Genomic DNA, 13,869 nt, shown 5'->3' on the forward strand with positions numbered 1-13,869 from the left:
TGTTCATTAGTTACCCAGTGGTGATTTTTTAATAGGTAATTTGGGACAAGTGAATGCTGGTTGCCTACTTGAGGAAGACTGGTGCTCCTCTGTGCTGGGGAAAGGCTGAGTCTTCCTCTTTCTTCAGCAGTGAATTTTAATCTTTGTATCACTCTTCACCTTCAAGAAAAAAAAGCCAGTATTGATAGCATTGGTATTTTAAACTTTTATAGGAGGCTGGCTTGGTATATAATTTTCTGTTTTCCCTTGAAGCTAAGCTCAGCATGCTGTCATATGAATAGAAGGCTGAGATGTTAGATCAGTGTCTAATTTCTGGTCAGCATTTTGTATTGGAGTGGCAGGGGCGATGGGAGAGAGCTCCCCCTCCTCTTCCTCCTGCTGCCCCATTAAAGTGCTGAGGCGTAGTGGTCCGTCACCTCTCTGATGCTGGTCTAATGTCAGTTCTTGTCAGTGTTGTGCCTGCACATTGCCAATGAGTGTGCTTGTCCAAACGGTCATGTGTTTGCGCTGCTTCACTCTTCTGAACGTTGAGAAATTCAGATAGTAATGCAGTAAACTGAAATTTCTGGTATACAGCCTGTGGACAGTGTTTTATGGTGGAACAGCCTGAGGACTTGTTGACCAGATAGTGTGTCTTCTCTCTCGGGAACAAAGAATGCTTTACTTCCTCAGCATCTTTACTGTGTCACCTGTCTCCCTCATGCTGAATGTCTGCGGTGTGTGCACTGTGGCATTTCAGCTCCTTTCAACAGCCTGTTGGAAAAGCAGCACCTTATAGTCAGTTTCCTTTTATTTTTTTTCTTGAGAGCATAGTGATACTCTTTGAACATGTACTTACTGGCTTCCTGTGATTGTCTCATGTGGCTGTAATTCCACTTACAAGTACTGTTACAAGAAGCCACAAGTTACATCCTCTTCTCATATGGCACTTGTGTGAGTCTGTGTCAAAACCCTCACATACTGTTCCTCAGTTGCCTGGGTGAGGGCTGGTGCTCTGTCACAGCTTTCTAGCCATGTGTTTGCAGGACCAGGGGGTACAGTTTCAGAAAAATGGCCTAGGGAAAGCATTTATTGTGTGCTAATACCTGCGCAACTGGATCCTATGTAGATGTGATGATTCTAGTCTTGGCCTGGTTAGACTCTCCAACTCTGGAGCAAATAAGCCATCCAGGCTATTTCTCTTCAAAAGAAAGGAACAAACCCATGTTTCTTCTCCACTACTCAGCTCTGGAGTTTGCAGATTGAAGCATCTCTGCTCCCCATTCTGCTTCAGATTTCCAAAATGCTGTTAGCACGTCTGGTGTGGAACTTGGCCACCACAGCCAGCTGCCTTGCAGGCCACATCAGGCCAGTTTTTCCCTTTCAGTGTCCACGATGGATTCTGGCCAGAGATGACAGTACCATTACCTCCCTGAGTTCACCTCAGCTGATATGCTGCTGGTGGTGATTTAGACTCTCTTCAGAAAAAGTTTAGCTGCCACATGGAAGCAAGACCAAGGTCTCTACGACTGTCCTCTGCCAGCACTTAGAAGCAGCGTATTTCCAAAGCTATTGGATGTTCTCCTCTTGTTCACACAGCAGCAATTCTGTGTCCCTATCTTATCCATCCACCACAGCATTTTTCATTCAGCCATTTCAGGGATGTTTGCACTTCTGGTCTTATTCTGACCTGATTTTTCTTACAGCCTGAGGCTTGGAAGTAGGGGAATTCCTGCCTGTACCTTCAAGAGCTGTTCCTCAGGTTTGTGAGAGAACCAAGTTCCTTTGCTGCAGGGTGATGAGTGCAGCTCATGAGAGGAGTTTGGAAAGAATATTGAATTCCTTGCATACCCCTCTGGGAGAGGAGACGATGCTGCCTAATCCTCCGGGATGTTCTGCATCCTGCTGCCACCTAGCAGTTACAGGCTTAGCTCTGGCCTTTATCCAGACTCTTGTCATGTCCTTTCCCTTTCTGGCATGAATATGGTGTTCCCGTCAAATGTTCTGCTTCTGAGTTAGGTGAATCTTTAATGGATACATTAACTGGCTTTGTGGTCAAATGGACTGATGCAGAATTGTTGGTGGAATGGTAGTTACTGTTGGGATTGGGTAAAGAAAAGCATTGATCCTTGCAAAGAGCCCTGTCCTTAACTGAAGTAAGACTTTGACGTTGGAATCATTTTTGTTTGTCGCTGGGCTCCTTGCCTCACTCCCTGAAGTGGTAGCACCAAATTCTGGACCCTGCCACTCCATTCTTGCTGTGTTTCATTTTGCAGCAGCAGGGTTAGATTGCTGTTCTCAGCAGAGCATGCTTGCTTCCTTTCTGGAAGAGAGGTAATGATTAATAGCAAGAATGGCACTGTGTAACTCAGATTACGTGGTAAAATCAACCGGGTCCTCAAACCACACACTTGTTCCTCTTGCTCAATTCTCAGTCTTTGTTTTAGCTCCAAGAAAACATCCTCAGTACTAGCCTGGGTTGTTCTTTTGGCTCAGGCCCTGCCTAGCTGCCATTTATGCCTGTTGCTGTTTCTCTTTCCCCAACCTCCTTGCATTGCAGTGCTACCCTCAGCCAGTCATTTGCCCTTAAAGATCCCTGCTATCTGTTGGGATATAAATTTCAGAAGTCTCATTTTCCACCCATAGTGTTGTCATCTCAAGGTTGTGTGGAAACGTCTTGGCTGTAGTTAAACGTCTCGCAAAGGCTGGGAGAGGTTTGGGTCCTTGTTATGGATTACCTGCATCAAGTGTGCCCACAGAGAGCCCGTTTGAAATTTTCTCTTTCAAATGGGTTCTTGGTTCAGTTTCAACTGAGGTATCAGCCTTTCTGTGTTTGCTTTTGGTTAGTTGGATTACTTGCCCCCTGTGAAGCCTCCTGCTTTGAGGATTTAGGCAACACTTTCACAGCCTTAATAAATGGTGAGAACGGGACCAGGTGCTTCAGTACATTATCTGCACTAGCTTTTGCAAGATCAAGAGGACTACCTTTTGTGGTCGTAGCAATCTGTTAAAGCCAAATCTGCTGCAGTGGACCTTGAGAAGTATTTTCCTCTTGATATTTCAACAACCTCCAGGTTCAGTGTGTACCAAGTGTAAGACACTTGAGAAGCATAGCAGGCTAATGCTGCAGTTGGTAGATAATTGTCTGTGGTACCTACTACCATACACGAATATGAACAACAGGGTGATGAGGCACTGGAGCAGGTTGTGCAGAGAAGTTGTGGATGTTACATCCCAGGAAGTGTTCAAGGCCAGGCTGGATGGGGCTTTGAGCAACCTGGTTTGGTGGAAGGTGTCCCTGCCTGTGCTGGGTGACTTGAACTAGATGATCTTCAAGGGCCATTCCAACCCAAACCATTTTATGATTCTGTGTGTTACTCTTTGGAATCACTGCTCGTGTCAACTCAAGATAGCAGAAAAATTATTTACAAGAAGCTTAATTCTTCAGCGTGGATCAGGTGCATTTGCTTCCTGCCCTGCTTGTACCCTCTGGAAAGTACTCTGCAGGTTCTTGCTGGGGGGATTCAGCAGTTCATTGGTAACTGAAGTAGCAGTGAGGACACACCACTTGCTGCTCTCAGCGCTCAGCTAGGAGGAGGTGAGGTGGATGGGGTCTTGTGCCTGTGATACTGCAGAGGCAAAAAACAGAGGGTGTGTACATGCACCCACTGTTGAGAATGTGTGTGTAAACTGTAGAATCATAGAATCATCTTGTTTGGAAGAGACCCTCAGGATCACTGAGTCCAACCATAACCTAACTCTAGCACTAAACCATGTCCTTAAGATCCTCGTCTAAATGCCTTTTAAACCCCTCCAGGGCTGGTGACTTCACCACTTCCCTGAGCAGCCTGTTCCAGTGCTTCACAACCCTCTTAATGAAGAACTTTTTCCTAATATCCAATCTAAACCTCCCCTGGTGCAACTTGAGGCCATTTCTTCTCGTCCTATCACTTGCTACTTGGGAGAAGAGACCAGCCCCCTCCATGCTACAACCTCCTTTCAGGTGATTGCAGAGAGCGATAAGGTCTCCCCTCAGCCTCCTTTTCTCCAGGCTAAACAGCCCCAGTTCCCTCAGCCGCTCCTCATCAGACTTGTGCTCCAGACCCCTCACCAGCTTCATCGCCCTCCTCTGCACTCTAGTGCTTCTCTCAGCCTCTACCCAATCTCCAGGATTGATGTCTGTACCATAAGTAGTACCCAGTGAAAAAGTGCTCTATTACTGAGCAAGCCACCTTGCTTTCAAACAGCCTGATGAGAGTCAGAATTTGTGTACATCTTCACTGAAGATGAGGCAGCTGCTGGGACAAGATGCAGTTCTTTCTCTGTGATGTTGGTACTTGGTGCAGATGAAGCTTGGGAATGCCAACTCGAGGCAGAGAGATCTTCTTGGTTGTACTAAGAACTATTGCTGCTTGTGCTAAGAACTATTAGTATTCTGTGGCTTCCTCACAAGTATCTTGATTAGAAAAACAGTGTTTGAAAATATGCGAACAGGACCTTAAAGACAGGTTTATGCAGCTTGCAAGCAAAATTTATTTTTTAATATATGTAATGGATCTTGATGAAAGTCATTCACAGTGAAGTGGGATGTTTATTTGCTTTCTGTGTGTAGGCGTATAGTGTTGTTTAATTTGATTTTGATACTTAAAAGCATTTGTAAACAAAACACTGGAACTGGATACTTTTTCAACTCTTTGTGAGCATCATTCAGCCAGAAACCCTAAAAAGAAATTGGCAGTGATAAATTCCAGAGTTCACTTAAAGTTTATGTTTATTTGTTTTATTTTAAGACAAAATGCCAACAGCTGACCATGAGTATCTTAAGCCAAATGTAACATTAACATAATCAACCATAAATTGGAAACCTTGTAGGTTTTGGTTTGTGAGTGCAAACGTTCAGTGGATGAGACGATATAAGAAGGTGCCTTTAATTATTCTGATTTAGATCTTTCACTTTGGAGTAAACAGGATTATTGCTTAAGATGGATTTGAATGTATTTAGGGATAGAAGTATATAACTGTAGCTTCTCAAGTGCTGTCTGGTTGATCATAAACGGGGGGGGCGGGGAATAACTGAGGAGGAATGGTCTGGTTTTTTGCATAAGTAAGACAGCATTTCAGAGGATTTTACTTTGTTTTCTTGTATTCTTTATATTCAGGCATTACTTTCAATTATGCCACTTCTTTAAGAATTTAGCATATGATCGAGGCAGATATTAAATTGTTAGGTGCAGTTTTCCTCAGAGTTTGACAGCAAGTGATCTACTTTGAACTCAAAAGGGGAATCTACAAATGGATCATTCTCCCCCTTTTTTTAAACATTAGCAGTCTTCTACAGCATCTTCAGCTCTGTTGGTTGTAACACCAGCTTTTAACATTTCCCAAAGCATTAAATGGGTTTGATGATGTAGTGGTGTACTCTTTAAAGTCATTCTCACCCTCTGCCTGACTTAAACGAAGTATTTTTGTGTGCACCTGAAAATCTGTTTTGGAAAACAGGGCCTAGCATGTGGCATGACAGTTAAGAGAGAAAAGACCCAGTTAAATTGAATGGAGCATAAACCATGAAATAAAGAAGCTATTTGTTTCAAAGAAAGGATATTCCTCTCTGTTATGTGACTCTTTATTCAAGTAATAAGAGTGGTGGTAATTTCGTATGTGATTTTGATTGACGTTGCTGGGTTTTGAAAGGAGGATGAGTTCTTGTATTGGTTTGTGGAAGGTAATGAAAGCAAGTTTCAGAGTTGACTGTGTGTTTCCACCAGTGGGTAAATAAAAAAAACCAAACCAACCACTGAAAATATGGCTCTAATGTGAAGAATCTCAAATAGTGGAACTCCAGTTTTAACATTTTTCAAAACTTGCTGTATCAAACATTTTCTATTCAGGGAAGCTTCTCCCCCCTGCCAGCCCTGACTGCAGCCTTGAGCACAGCCTGAGCTTGGGATATTTGCCCACCTCTAGCTGTGCAAGATTACAAACTTACGCTTGCCAAGCCCATTTTCCAAGCATCTCCACCACCGAGCTGCAGCCTGACCTCTGTGCAGCTGAGTCCCTGCTAACTCTGCATTTATCCACGCTCAAAGCGAGGAATGCAGAAATGCTTCCTAGGGTTTTCAGTGCCTATTTGTAGGAATTGGTTTGCATTGTGTTGAGATCGAACTTGTTGGTTCCTCCCGGGCACCTTGAGGAGGAGGGTGCGCAGAAGCGCTTCCAGCTGCAGCATTTACAGGGAAATTTCTGACTATTTTTTGCCTTTTATATCTCTGTCCCAGGCAAAACTATAGATTCAGGGTTATTGGAGGAGAGCAGTGTCCATGTGGAAAATACAAGCAGTTAAAAGGGGCATTTCAACAGCAGTTTCTGATCCTAGCTTTCAAGAGAGGGTTCGTTTTAAAAGGGGCTGCTACTCCTTTTTGATTATTTAAGGTTGTGTGAGACGTAACCAATGCCAAGTTATGCACATTTGCACATCTCTGCCAAATGAGAAGCTTGTCACTCTTGCTGCCTTGAGTCTGGCAGCTCCAGCTTAGGCAGCCGGGAGCCCAGATCAATCCAGTGTTGTCACATCAGAAGCTCGGGCTGGAGCAGTGGGGCTGAGCTGTGCTGTCAGTCACCAGTATGTAACCAGCATTCCAGAAGGTAGGGTTTGAGGTTTTAGAGAACTCTTGTTTAAAGGACTTGACCTGCTTAGCAGCTCTCCTAAAATATTTCAGCTTTACTTTGGAACATGTAGCAGAAGATTCAATTACATACTTGGCATTCACAGGTTACAGTAGAATGCACTTTTGGTGGGCTGAAGGCAAGGTTATGCCGCTTCCTAAAATATTTGGATGTCATCGTGGTCTATGCTGTCCATTAATGTGGCATGCTGAAGCTTGAATTTCTTTTTGAGCGCTTGAGTAAGGAATTTTGCCAAGAGCAGACCAAGACATGACTCTTGAAGGGACCTAGGAAATGCACTGTTCATTACTGGTGTCAATAAAGGCAACTGCCTGCAGTGTCTTTCCTTTGCAAGCATAGAAAGATGACAATTTAATGCATCCTCAGTTAAAATTATTTACTATTGTGCGATATATGTCACTTTTTATACAATGCTATTGCATTTTTTGTTTATTTCATGAAAATTAAATATTTTATTAGAAGCACTGTCTAATTTCCCAGTTCTTCCCTTTGCAAACACTAAATGCCATAGTTATTGTATAGATAAACCAGTTCATCAGGAAGAACACAAGTAGTGATAGAACTAATAAAGGATGTGTAAATAGGGTTGCTCGCTCATGGGCTTGGTGGAGAAGTCCAGGCTGTGGGTGCTCACCGTGGGTGCACCACCTGCTCTCTACTCCTGCGGCCTCAGGGCAGCTACTCTATGCCATGGCTAATGAGATATCCTTTGGCTGTACCTAGAAGATCCATAACAATTTATTCCTCCCTCATGTGTTTCCCCCATTCCCCTCTTAGGTGTTTGGTTTTTTTGCAGTCATTGTCTCGACTGGCTCATCTGGACCCGTTCTCTTTTTCCGCAATAATTGTGGAAGTGTGCAAGAGTCCTGGATGTCCGTGTGAGTGCAGGTGACTCTTGTGTCTCTCAGCACAGCCACAGGCTAGCAAACGGATAAATCATGTCACACTTTTCTGCATTTCTGTGCTCACTTTCAGCAGTAGCCTGTCCATTTGTTCTTCCAGGCTTCTTCCTCCTGCAGTCCTTTCCAGCCTGAATGATTCAGATTTTGTGTGTGTTGTTCCGGTTTCAGTGTGTTGGGCATTTGGAGTTTTTGTTGGTTGGCTCGTTTCTTTTTGTTTGGTTGGTTGGTTTGGTTTGTGTGTGCTGGTTTGTTTTTTGTTTGTGTTTGGTTTTTTGTTTGTTTGGGGTGTTTTTGTTGTTGTTTTGTGTTTCAAAACAAATATTGGAATTTGGTTTGGGGAATCTATTTTAAAATTCCCATGTGAAAACTGGGACAGAGAACACAGATTTCTACTAAAATGAATGCATTTCATTTGAATGAATAGCTTCCACCGTAATAAAAGAATTCATTAAAACACATAAATTCTTTGCCTTTACTTTGTAAATTTTTCCAGTTACAGTACAGTGTTACCTTTAACCAGATCCACATGGAACACTGGTTTCTAGTGTGACACAACTTCTTTTTCAGTTCTTACTGAGTAGGTTGCTTGCATACATGTCTGGGATGGATACCCAGTCACAGAACAAAGATTTTTCAGGAAATGTTGTATTTCAAGAGCAGAGTGGGCATAGAGTCAGGTTAATTTCATCCCGTCTGCCTCTTCTCCCCTCAGCCACCTCCACCAAAAATTGCAATCACTGATATATTATTTTGGGCATTCCTAAATGCCAATTGTTTGATGCCACTAACAAATTATAACTGTGTGGGTGGTTGTCCCATACAGCACCTTCATGGGATGTCTGAATCCCAGGTCATTTCCCCTTTGACTTAATTAGGGTAGAAACTCAAACTTTGGCCTCAAATTGTTAGGAGAGAAAGCTCTTGTTAACAGATTTGTTCTAGTGTGAGTCCTGCAGTTTTGCAGTTCATTATTGCTGATTTTGATCACAGAGGGCTGGATCTTGTTTCCCTCTTCTCATTCAGATGCCGTGAGCTAACTCATACAAAACAGAATATCTCTAGCAAGAGACTGCCTGAACGCCTGTTATTGGAGCTCTTGACATGAAAGTCAAGAAGAATGAAATTTGGGCCTGGCTGTGAATGCCACAGAGGAAGGATTCAGTCTTTGATATCTCAGCCAATCAGTGTGGTTGTAGGTCAAGAGGCTGGATGACAGCAATGTGTCACTCTCTCCTCCTTGTTTTCTCTGCTTCACCACAAGTGCCAATGTTACCCAATGAGACCAGTCCTTCGTTTCTGATTGACCTCGAGTGATTAGGAATCAAGGGAAGGAAGCGCTCCTACCTTGGTCTGAACCAAACTGAACCACACCTCTGTTGTAGTATCATATATTCTGTGCACAGAAGGATAGTCCATTGGGGTATCTTGGAGCTAGAATGTCCAAAATCTTAATATTCAAAATGCCATTGGCAGAGAAAGGGTGATGTCTTGGGTTTATCATTGATAGCTGTATGTGTTGCTGTTCACTTGTGTGATTAATGTTTGGATTTCAGGTCTTGTCTTAGTAACTTTTCTTACTATTTTTGATTGGCATTGTTCTCTTCTAAATCCTTTCTCATATAAATATTTGTTACATGGGTCAAAACTGAACAGATGGTCCCTGCTGATACATAGAGTCCTATCAGAAACAGTTAAAATAGGTTTTGGTGTAAAAGTAGAGTTAGTCTGAGCTGTGTTCATTGTGCAATTAATAGTGAAGGTTCTTTTCTATGCTGCAAGTATTAAACCAAGAAAGTCCATGCCAACTGTGGAGATACAGATTCAGCTGAAAATTCATTTTTGCCTCCAGGAACAAAATATCCCACACAGAGGACATGTCCATTATTGCTGTAAACACCTCTTATGCCTTTTTTTTTTTTTTTTAGGGAGTATCTGCAGTAACACTATTTGAAAGTGGGCTTAATCTCACCTAATCCTTTGTGTCTAAAAATAAACCAGTGAGGTGTCTCTGCTCCCTCTGTGATAGCTGAGGAGAGACCTTATGGCTGGTGGTGGTTCATCCCACCCTAAACGCGGTGTCTAAGCAAGGCAGGATGAATTGCTCACTAGTGGTGACCTTTAAATGGCAGCAGGTGGGATGGGCCCTGCCCACAATCAAAAGGAAACAGAGGTTCTCCAGTGAGTGTTGTGTCCTTCAAATGGGTGGTTGTATTAAAGGGGTTCTATTATCTCTGTTACTGCTTTATTACAGTTACCAGATTACCCCCTCCCTCCCCAGAACTTTTCCAAGGTCCCTTGTGTGTCTCCAAGTGGTTTCTCTCTGCGTTTAAGGAAGGTAGAGGAACGGAAAACAATTAGGGTAGCGGGTCTGATTGGTTTGTGTGTGTGGTAGTGTGTGTTTGTTGGGTTTTTTGTTTGTTTTGGTTTTTCCCTATCAAAAATGAGCTTTCCAGATAAGACAAAGGACACGGTATACCCCGATTATTTGTTTTATAAGGAGATAAAGAAAAGGCAAAGATCACTCTGTTAGAATAGAAACTGATACCTCAGAGACTCGGTACAACAATAAAAGTAGCTTGGCTGGTAGATTTTACTTAGCTAGATGAGATGTCGCTTCAGAGCAGAGGTCAAACGTCTCGGGATTGTGGAGGATGTGCTGGAGAGGTAGGAACTTACAATGTTATTAGAACAAAACATCTTCTTTCTCTGGAGTGTACCAGTGACGCAGCCTTCCAGAAGCCGTTTACCTGTATGTATACTATCATGCTTTTTAACTTCCACCCTTTTTTTTTTTCCTTACACTCAAATTCTTTTGGTGCACAGTGGATCTTCAGGATTCTAGATTTAGCCTGTTGTTAAGATGCCTATATAGACAAAAGCAGAAATTCTAACCAGTAATCCAGATGACAGTTATGAGACAACATGAAAAGGAGCCAAACAATAACAGCAGCAGCCAAACCTTAACTGTTTCAGGAACAGAACTTTGTCAAAATTAGTTACATGGATTGCTCATAATGAATTCATGTGAATAGCTGGGAAGGTTAAGGACCTTGAGATCTGGTATCTTCCTTCAGTCTTCCTTATGGAATCCATTGGGGAAATCTTTTTTGGTTTTAAAGAATGAAGTGTTATGAAAGACTGGCTTACTAAAGTTGGCATACTAGAATGAAATGATGATTCATATTAGTGGGAAGTGGAGCAGTAATAATTTTAAGTGTACTGAAGGAGTTTGATGAAGCTGCCAAAGTACAAAAACATTCTAATTTATACCCGTTAGAAAATGGGGTTGCAGTAAATGGTGTTTGTATCTTCAAAAATTTGGGGAGGATGATCTGAATGCTGTCTTACATAATACCTCGCTAACCTCTGGGGTGCTCAGTGCTGCATGGTGTCTAATCAGAACAGCATAGTATGGTTCAAAAATCATTGGACCTTTGGATGTATAACATTTATTTTATATGGTGGGGGAGAAAAAAACCACCAAACATGAACTTGGTTGCTAGATCCACAGCCTTGTTTTCTTATAACCAAGTGAGTCAAATTAAGCATAATTGTTAATGAACTTACACAGCAGGGACAGAGCACTACAGCTTCTGTGAAGGAAAACAGAGCTTTGCACATCTGTGCAGATTAGCATAAATGAATAAAGAAATTACTCTGTCTCATAAATTTCTTAAAAGCTTTACAAGTAAGGCTCTCTGGTTTTCAGTGTGTCACAACTACTTCTAGGTATATTTTGAGATTCTGTTCTTGCACAGCTGTTAAACATACTTATTCATAAATTTGAATAATTTATTAGTAGCTGAATGGTGTGTGAGTTGTGTAAAACTTGCAAGTGGTTCAAAATTATTTAAGCTGAATATAAGAGAAGACTTGTGGTGTTCCCTTGTGATCAAGACAAGGATGGGTACTCAGCAGCCTGTGGCACAGCCCAAGCCAAGACCTGTGTAAGCAAATGTAAGTCACAGAAAGGTTTTTATTCTGTGATGGCTTCTGATGTCACTGCAGGTGTGTGTAGAGACAAGTCCTCAGGCTTGGGGCAGTGTGGGTGGTGTTTCAGTCTCACACTTGCAACACGCAAATGGTGCCCAAACAAACAAAAGTCCTGTTGGCTTGAAGCATGCTGCTAAATTCTGATTATCCATTTAAAAATAGAAGGGAAAGATTTCTACTGGTATTGGAAAAAAAATCAGAATCAGGCAGGAATGAGTTAGTGAGGGTATGTATGTGCCATAATTAATTTACAGGAAGCAAGGTGGGTGGTATTTATTTTGACCACAATAAAAGAACACAGGTATGTTCAATACCCTGAACATGAATTAAAAACTGCTTCCTTATTCCTTACATAATGTCTTGCTAACCTGTGGAACTCGGTGCCATATAATAGCTAATCTGAAGAGTTTAGTAACATTCAAAGAATAACTAGACTTCTGGATGAATACCATCCTCTCTGTTATCTTATACAGGAGAAAGATAAACTCTCTGGCTTCAAAGACAGGTTGGTAATGACCAACATTCAAAAAACTTAGGACTGTCAGACATTGCTCATTTAAAAAAGCTTCAGTATCAGTTGTTGCCACTGCTCAGTTAGGAGAGAGAACAAGTGCAGATGCGCTGCTGGGAGTTGCTGCTTGCTGGAAAACACTTTTGAAATGGTCTGTTGTCTGAGCTGACTTGATTTTCCTTAGAAAGTATAAAACCTCCAGCACCACGAGTGAAATGACATGTTTTATGTACAGCTTGTCTCAGAATGTTTGTTTGTACATAAATTCAAATACCACAATGGGGCTATCATCAGAAAAGCAACTGAAATTAGTGTCATAGTTACTGGTAGATTTTTATAATGACAATACGGATTTGGATTTTTTTTTTTTTAATTGGAGATGTATGTTTGCTATGTACAATTTACACTGGCATTGCATGCCTCCTGCAACAGAGAGAGTGAGATTGCTTGCTTGTTTTCGTAGCAACACTGAAGCATCATTATGGAAACCCTGTTGACACTGCTTATACTTGAACCAGGGGGAAAACAATGTAGCTGTAAAACTACCAGTTGATATGAAAATGTCTTGTATTAGTTTGCAGAATATAGCAGATGAGCAGATTTTTTTCTATCTTATTTTGTAAAAACAACTTATATGACTGGATTTATTGTATGAATTTGTTTTGGATCTTAACGAGATTTAAATTAGCAAACACCTTAAAGTTATCTGCATTTTTTGCAGGGTATTATAGAAAAATCAAAAGTGAAAGGAATTCCTATCATTATCGATGCTGTAAGTATTTTCTTGATTCAGTCAGTGGTTTGACATTGAAGAATTTATTCAGTAAATGTTGTTCTTACTGGTTTTTGCAGGATGGACTGTGGCTCATTTCCCAGCAGCCTTCTCTTATTCAAGGCTACCAGCGAGCTATTCTCACTCCAAACTATATGGAGTTTAGTAGACTATATGAAGCCATGGTGAGCTGTTTTCTTTCTTGCTATTTAAGTTTGTGCAAGTTTAGTCTTTTAATCTTTAAAAATGAACAGCTTATTACTGGGTCGAACATTATTTGCTGTCTCTTATGTGCAAAAGAAGCATTCCATGGGATAATTGCCACAACAATGCATATTCTGAAATGGAATTACTTTGTAAAGACGACCCTTTCCTTTACATTTTTTGGCACGGCAATGGGAATAGAAAAAAATACCTGAAAAGACTGATGATGCTGCTTTCCCCCCACCCCCATATCCTGAAGTAGCATGTATTAGAATATGTTGTTCTAGCAGTAAAATATGTACTGTGTATGGCATTCTTGTGTTGTAGCTTAGAGACCCCGTAGACAGTAGTGATCACCATGGATGTGTATTAAGACTCAGCCAAGCCATGGGGAATTTGACAATTGTTCAAAAGGGAGAAAGAGATCTGATTTCAGATGGAGAGAAAGGTAAGTGAAGCCTTTTGCTTTCAGCAGCGTGTTTTGTTTGTTTGTTTGCTTTCAGTCGTAGTCCAGTGGTTGGACTATGTAGTGAATGGTTGACTGTATTTCCCCAAAGACTGAAGGGGGGGGATGACTCTCTTTGCAGATCGCCTTTAGAGGATTATGGAAGTTGATATTTTAAGAGTGCAACTTAATTTATTTGCTGAAAATGTTACTGATTTTTTCATTTAAATGGCTGTAACCTACATTTTACGTTACGCAGGTATTGAGAAATTATTATTTTAATCTTTATGATCTGTTTTTAAATCATTAGTTGATATAGCCTGTATGAGGGTATATAGCCTGTGTAAGGATAGATATTGCTAAATTAATGCAGAATAAT

General features: G+C 41.4%; 1 protein-coding gene across 6 annotated transcripts in view; it reads left to right on the forward strand.

Moving 5' to 3' along the window:
• The window catches only part of NAXD (NAD(P)HX dehydratase), a 53,379-nt gene that overhangs the window by 24,984 nt on the left and 14,526 nt on the right, over positions 1-13,869 (forward strand). For all 6 annotated transcript variants that reach the window (XM_065829650.2, XM_065829648.2, XM_071807306.1 and 3 more), the window contains 3 exons: positions 12,791-12,841; positions 12,922-13,026; positions 13,373-13,493. In XM_065829650.2, the coding sequence (XP_065685722.1) occupies positions 12,791-12,841; positions 12,922-13,026; positions 13,373-13,493 (277 nt within the window). The remainder of the gene's footprint in view (positions 1-12,790; positions 12,842-12,921; positions 13,027-13,372; positions 13,494-13,869) is intronic.

Source organism: Patagioenas fasciata, chromosome 1 (genome assembly GCF_037038585.1).
Source record: "Patagioenas fasciata isolate bPatFas1 chromosome 1, bPatFas1.hap1, whole genome shotgun sequence".
NCBI classification, from domain to species: Eukaryota; Metazoa; Chordata; class Aves; order Columbiformes; family Columbidae; genus Patagioenas; species Patagioenas fasciata.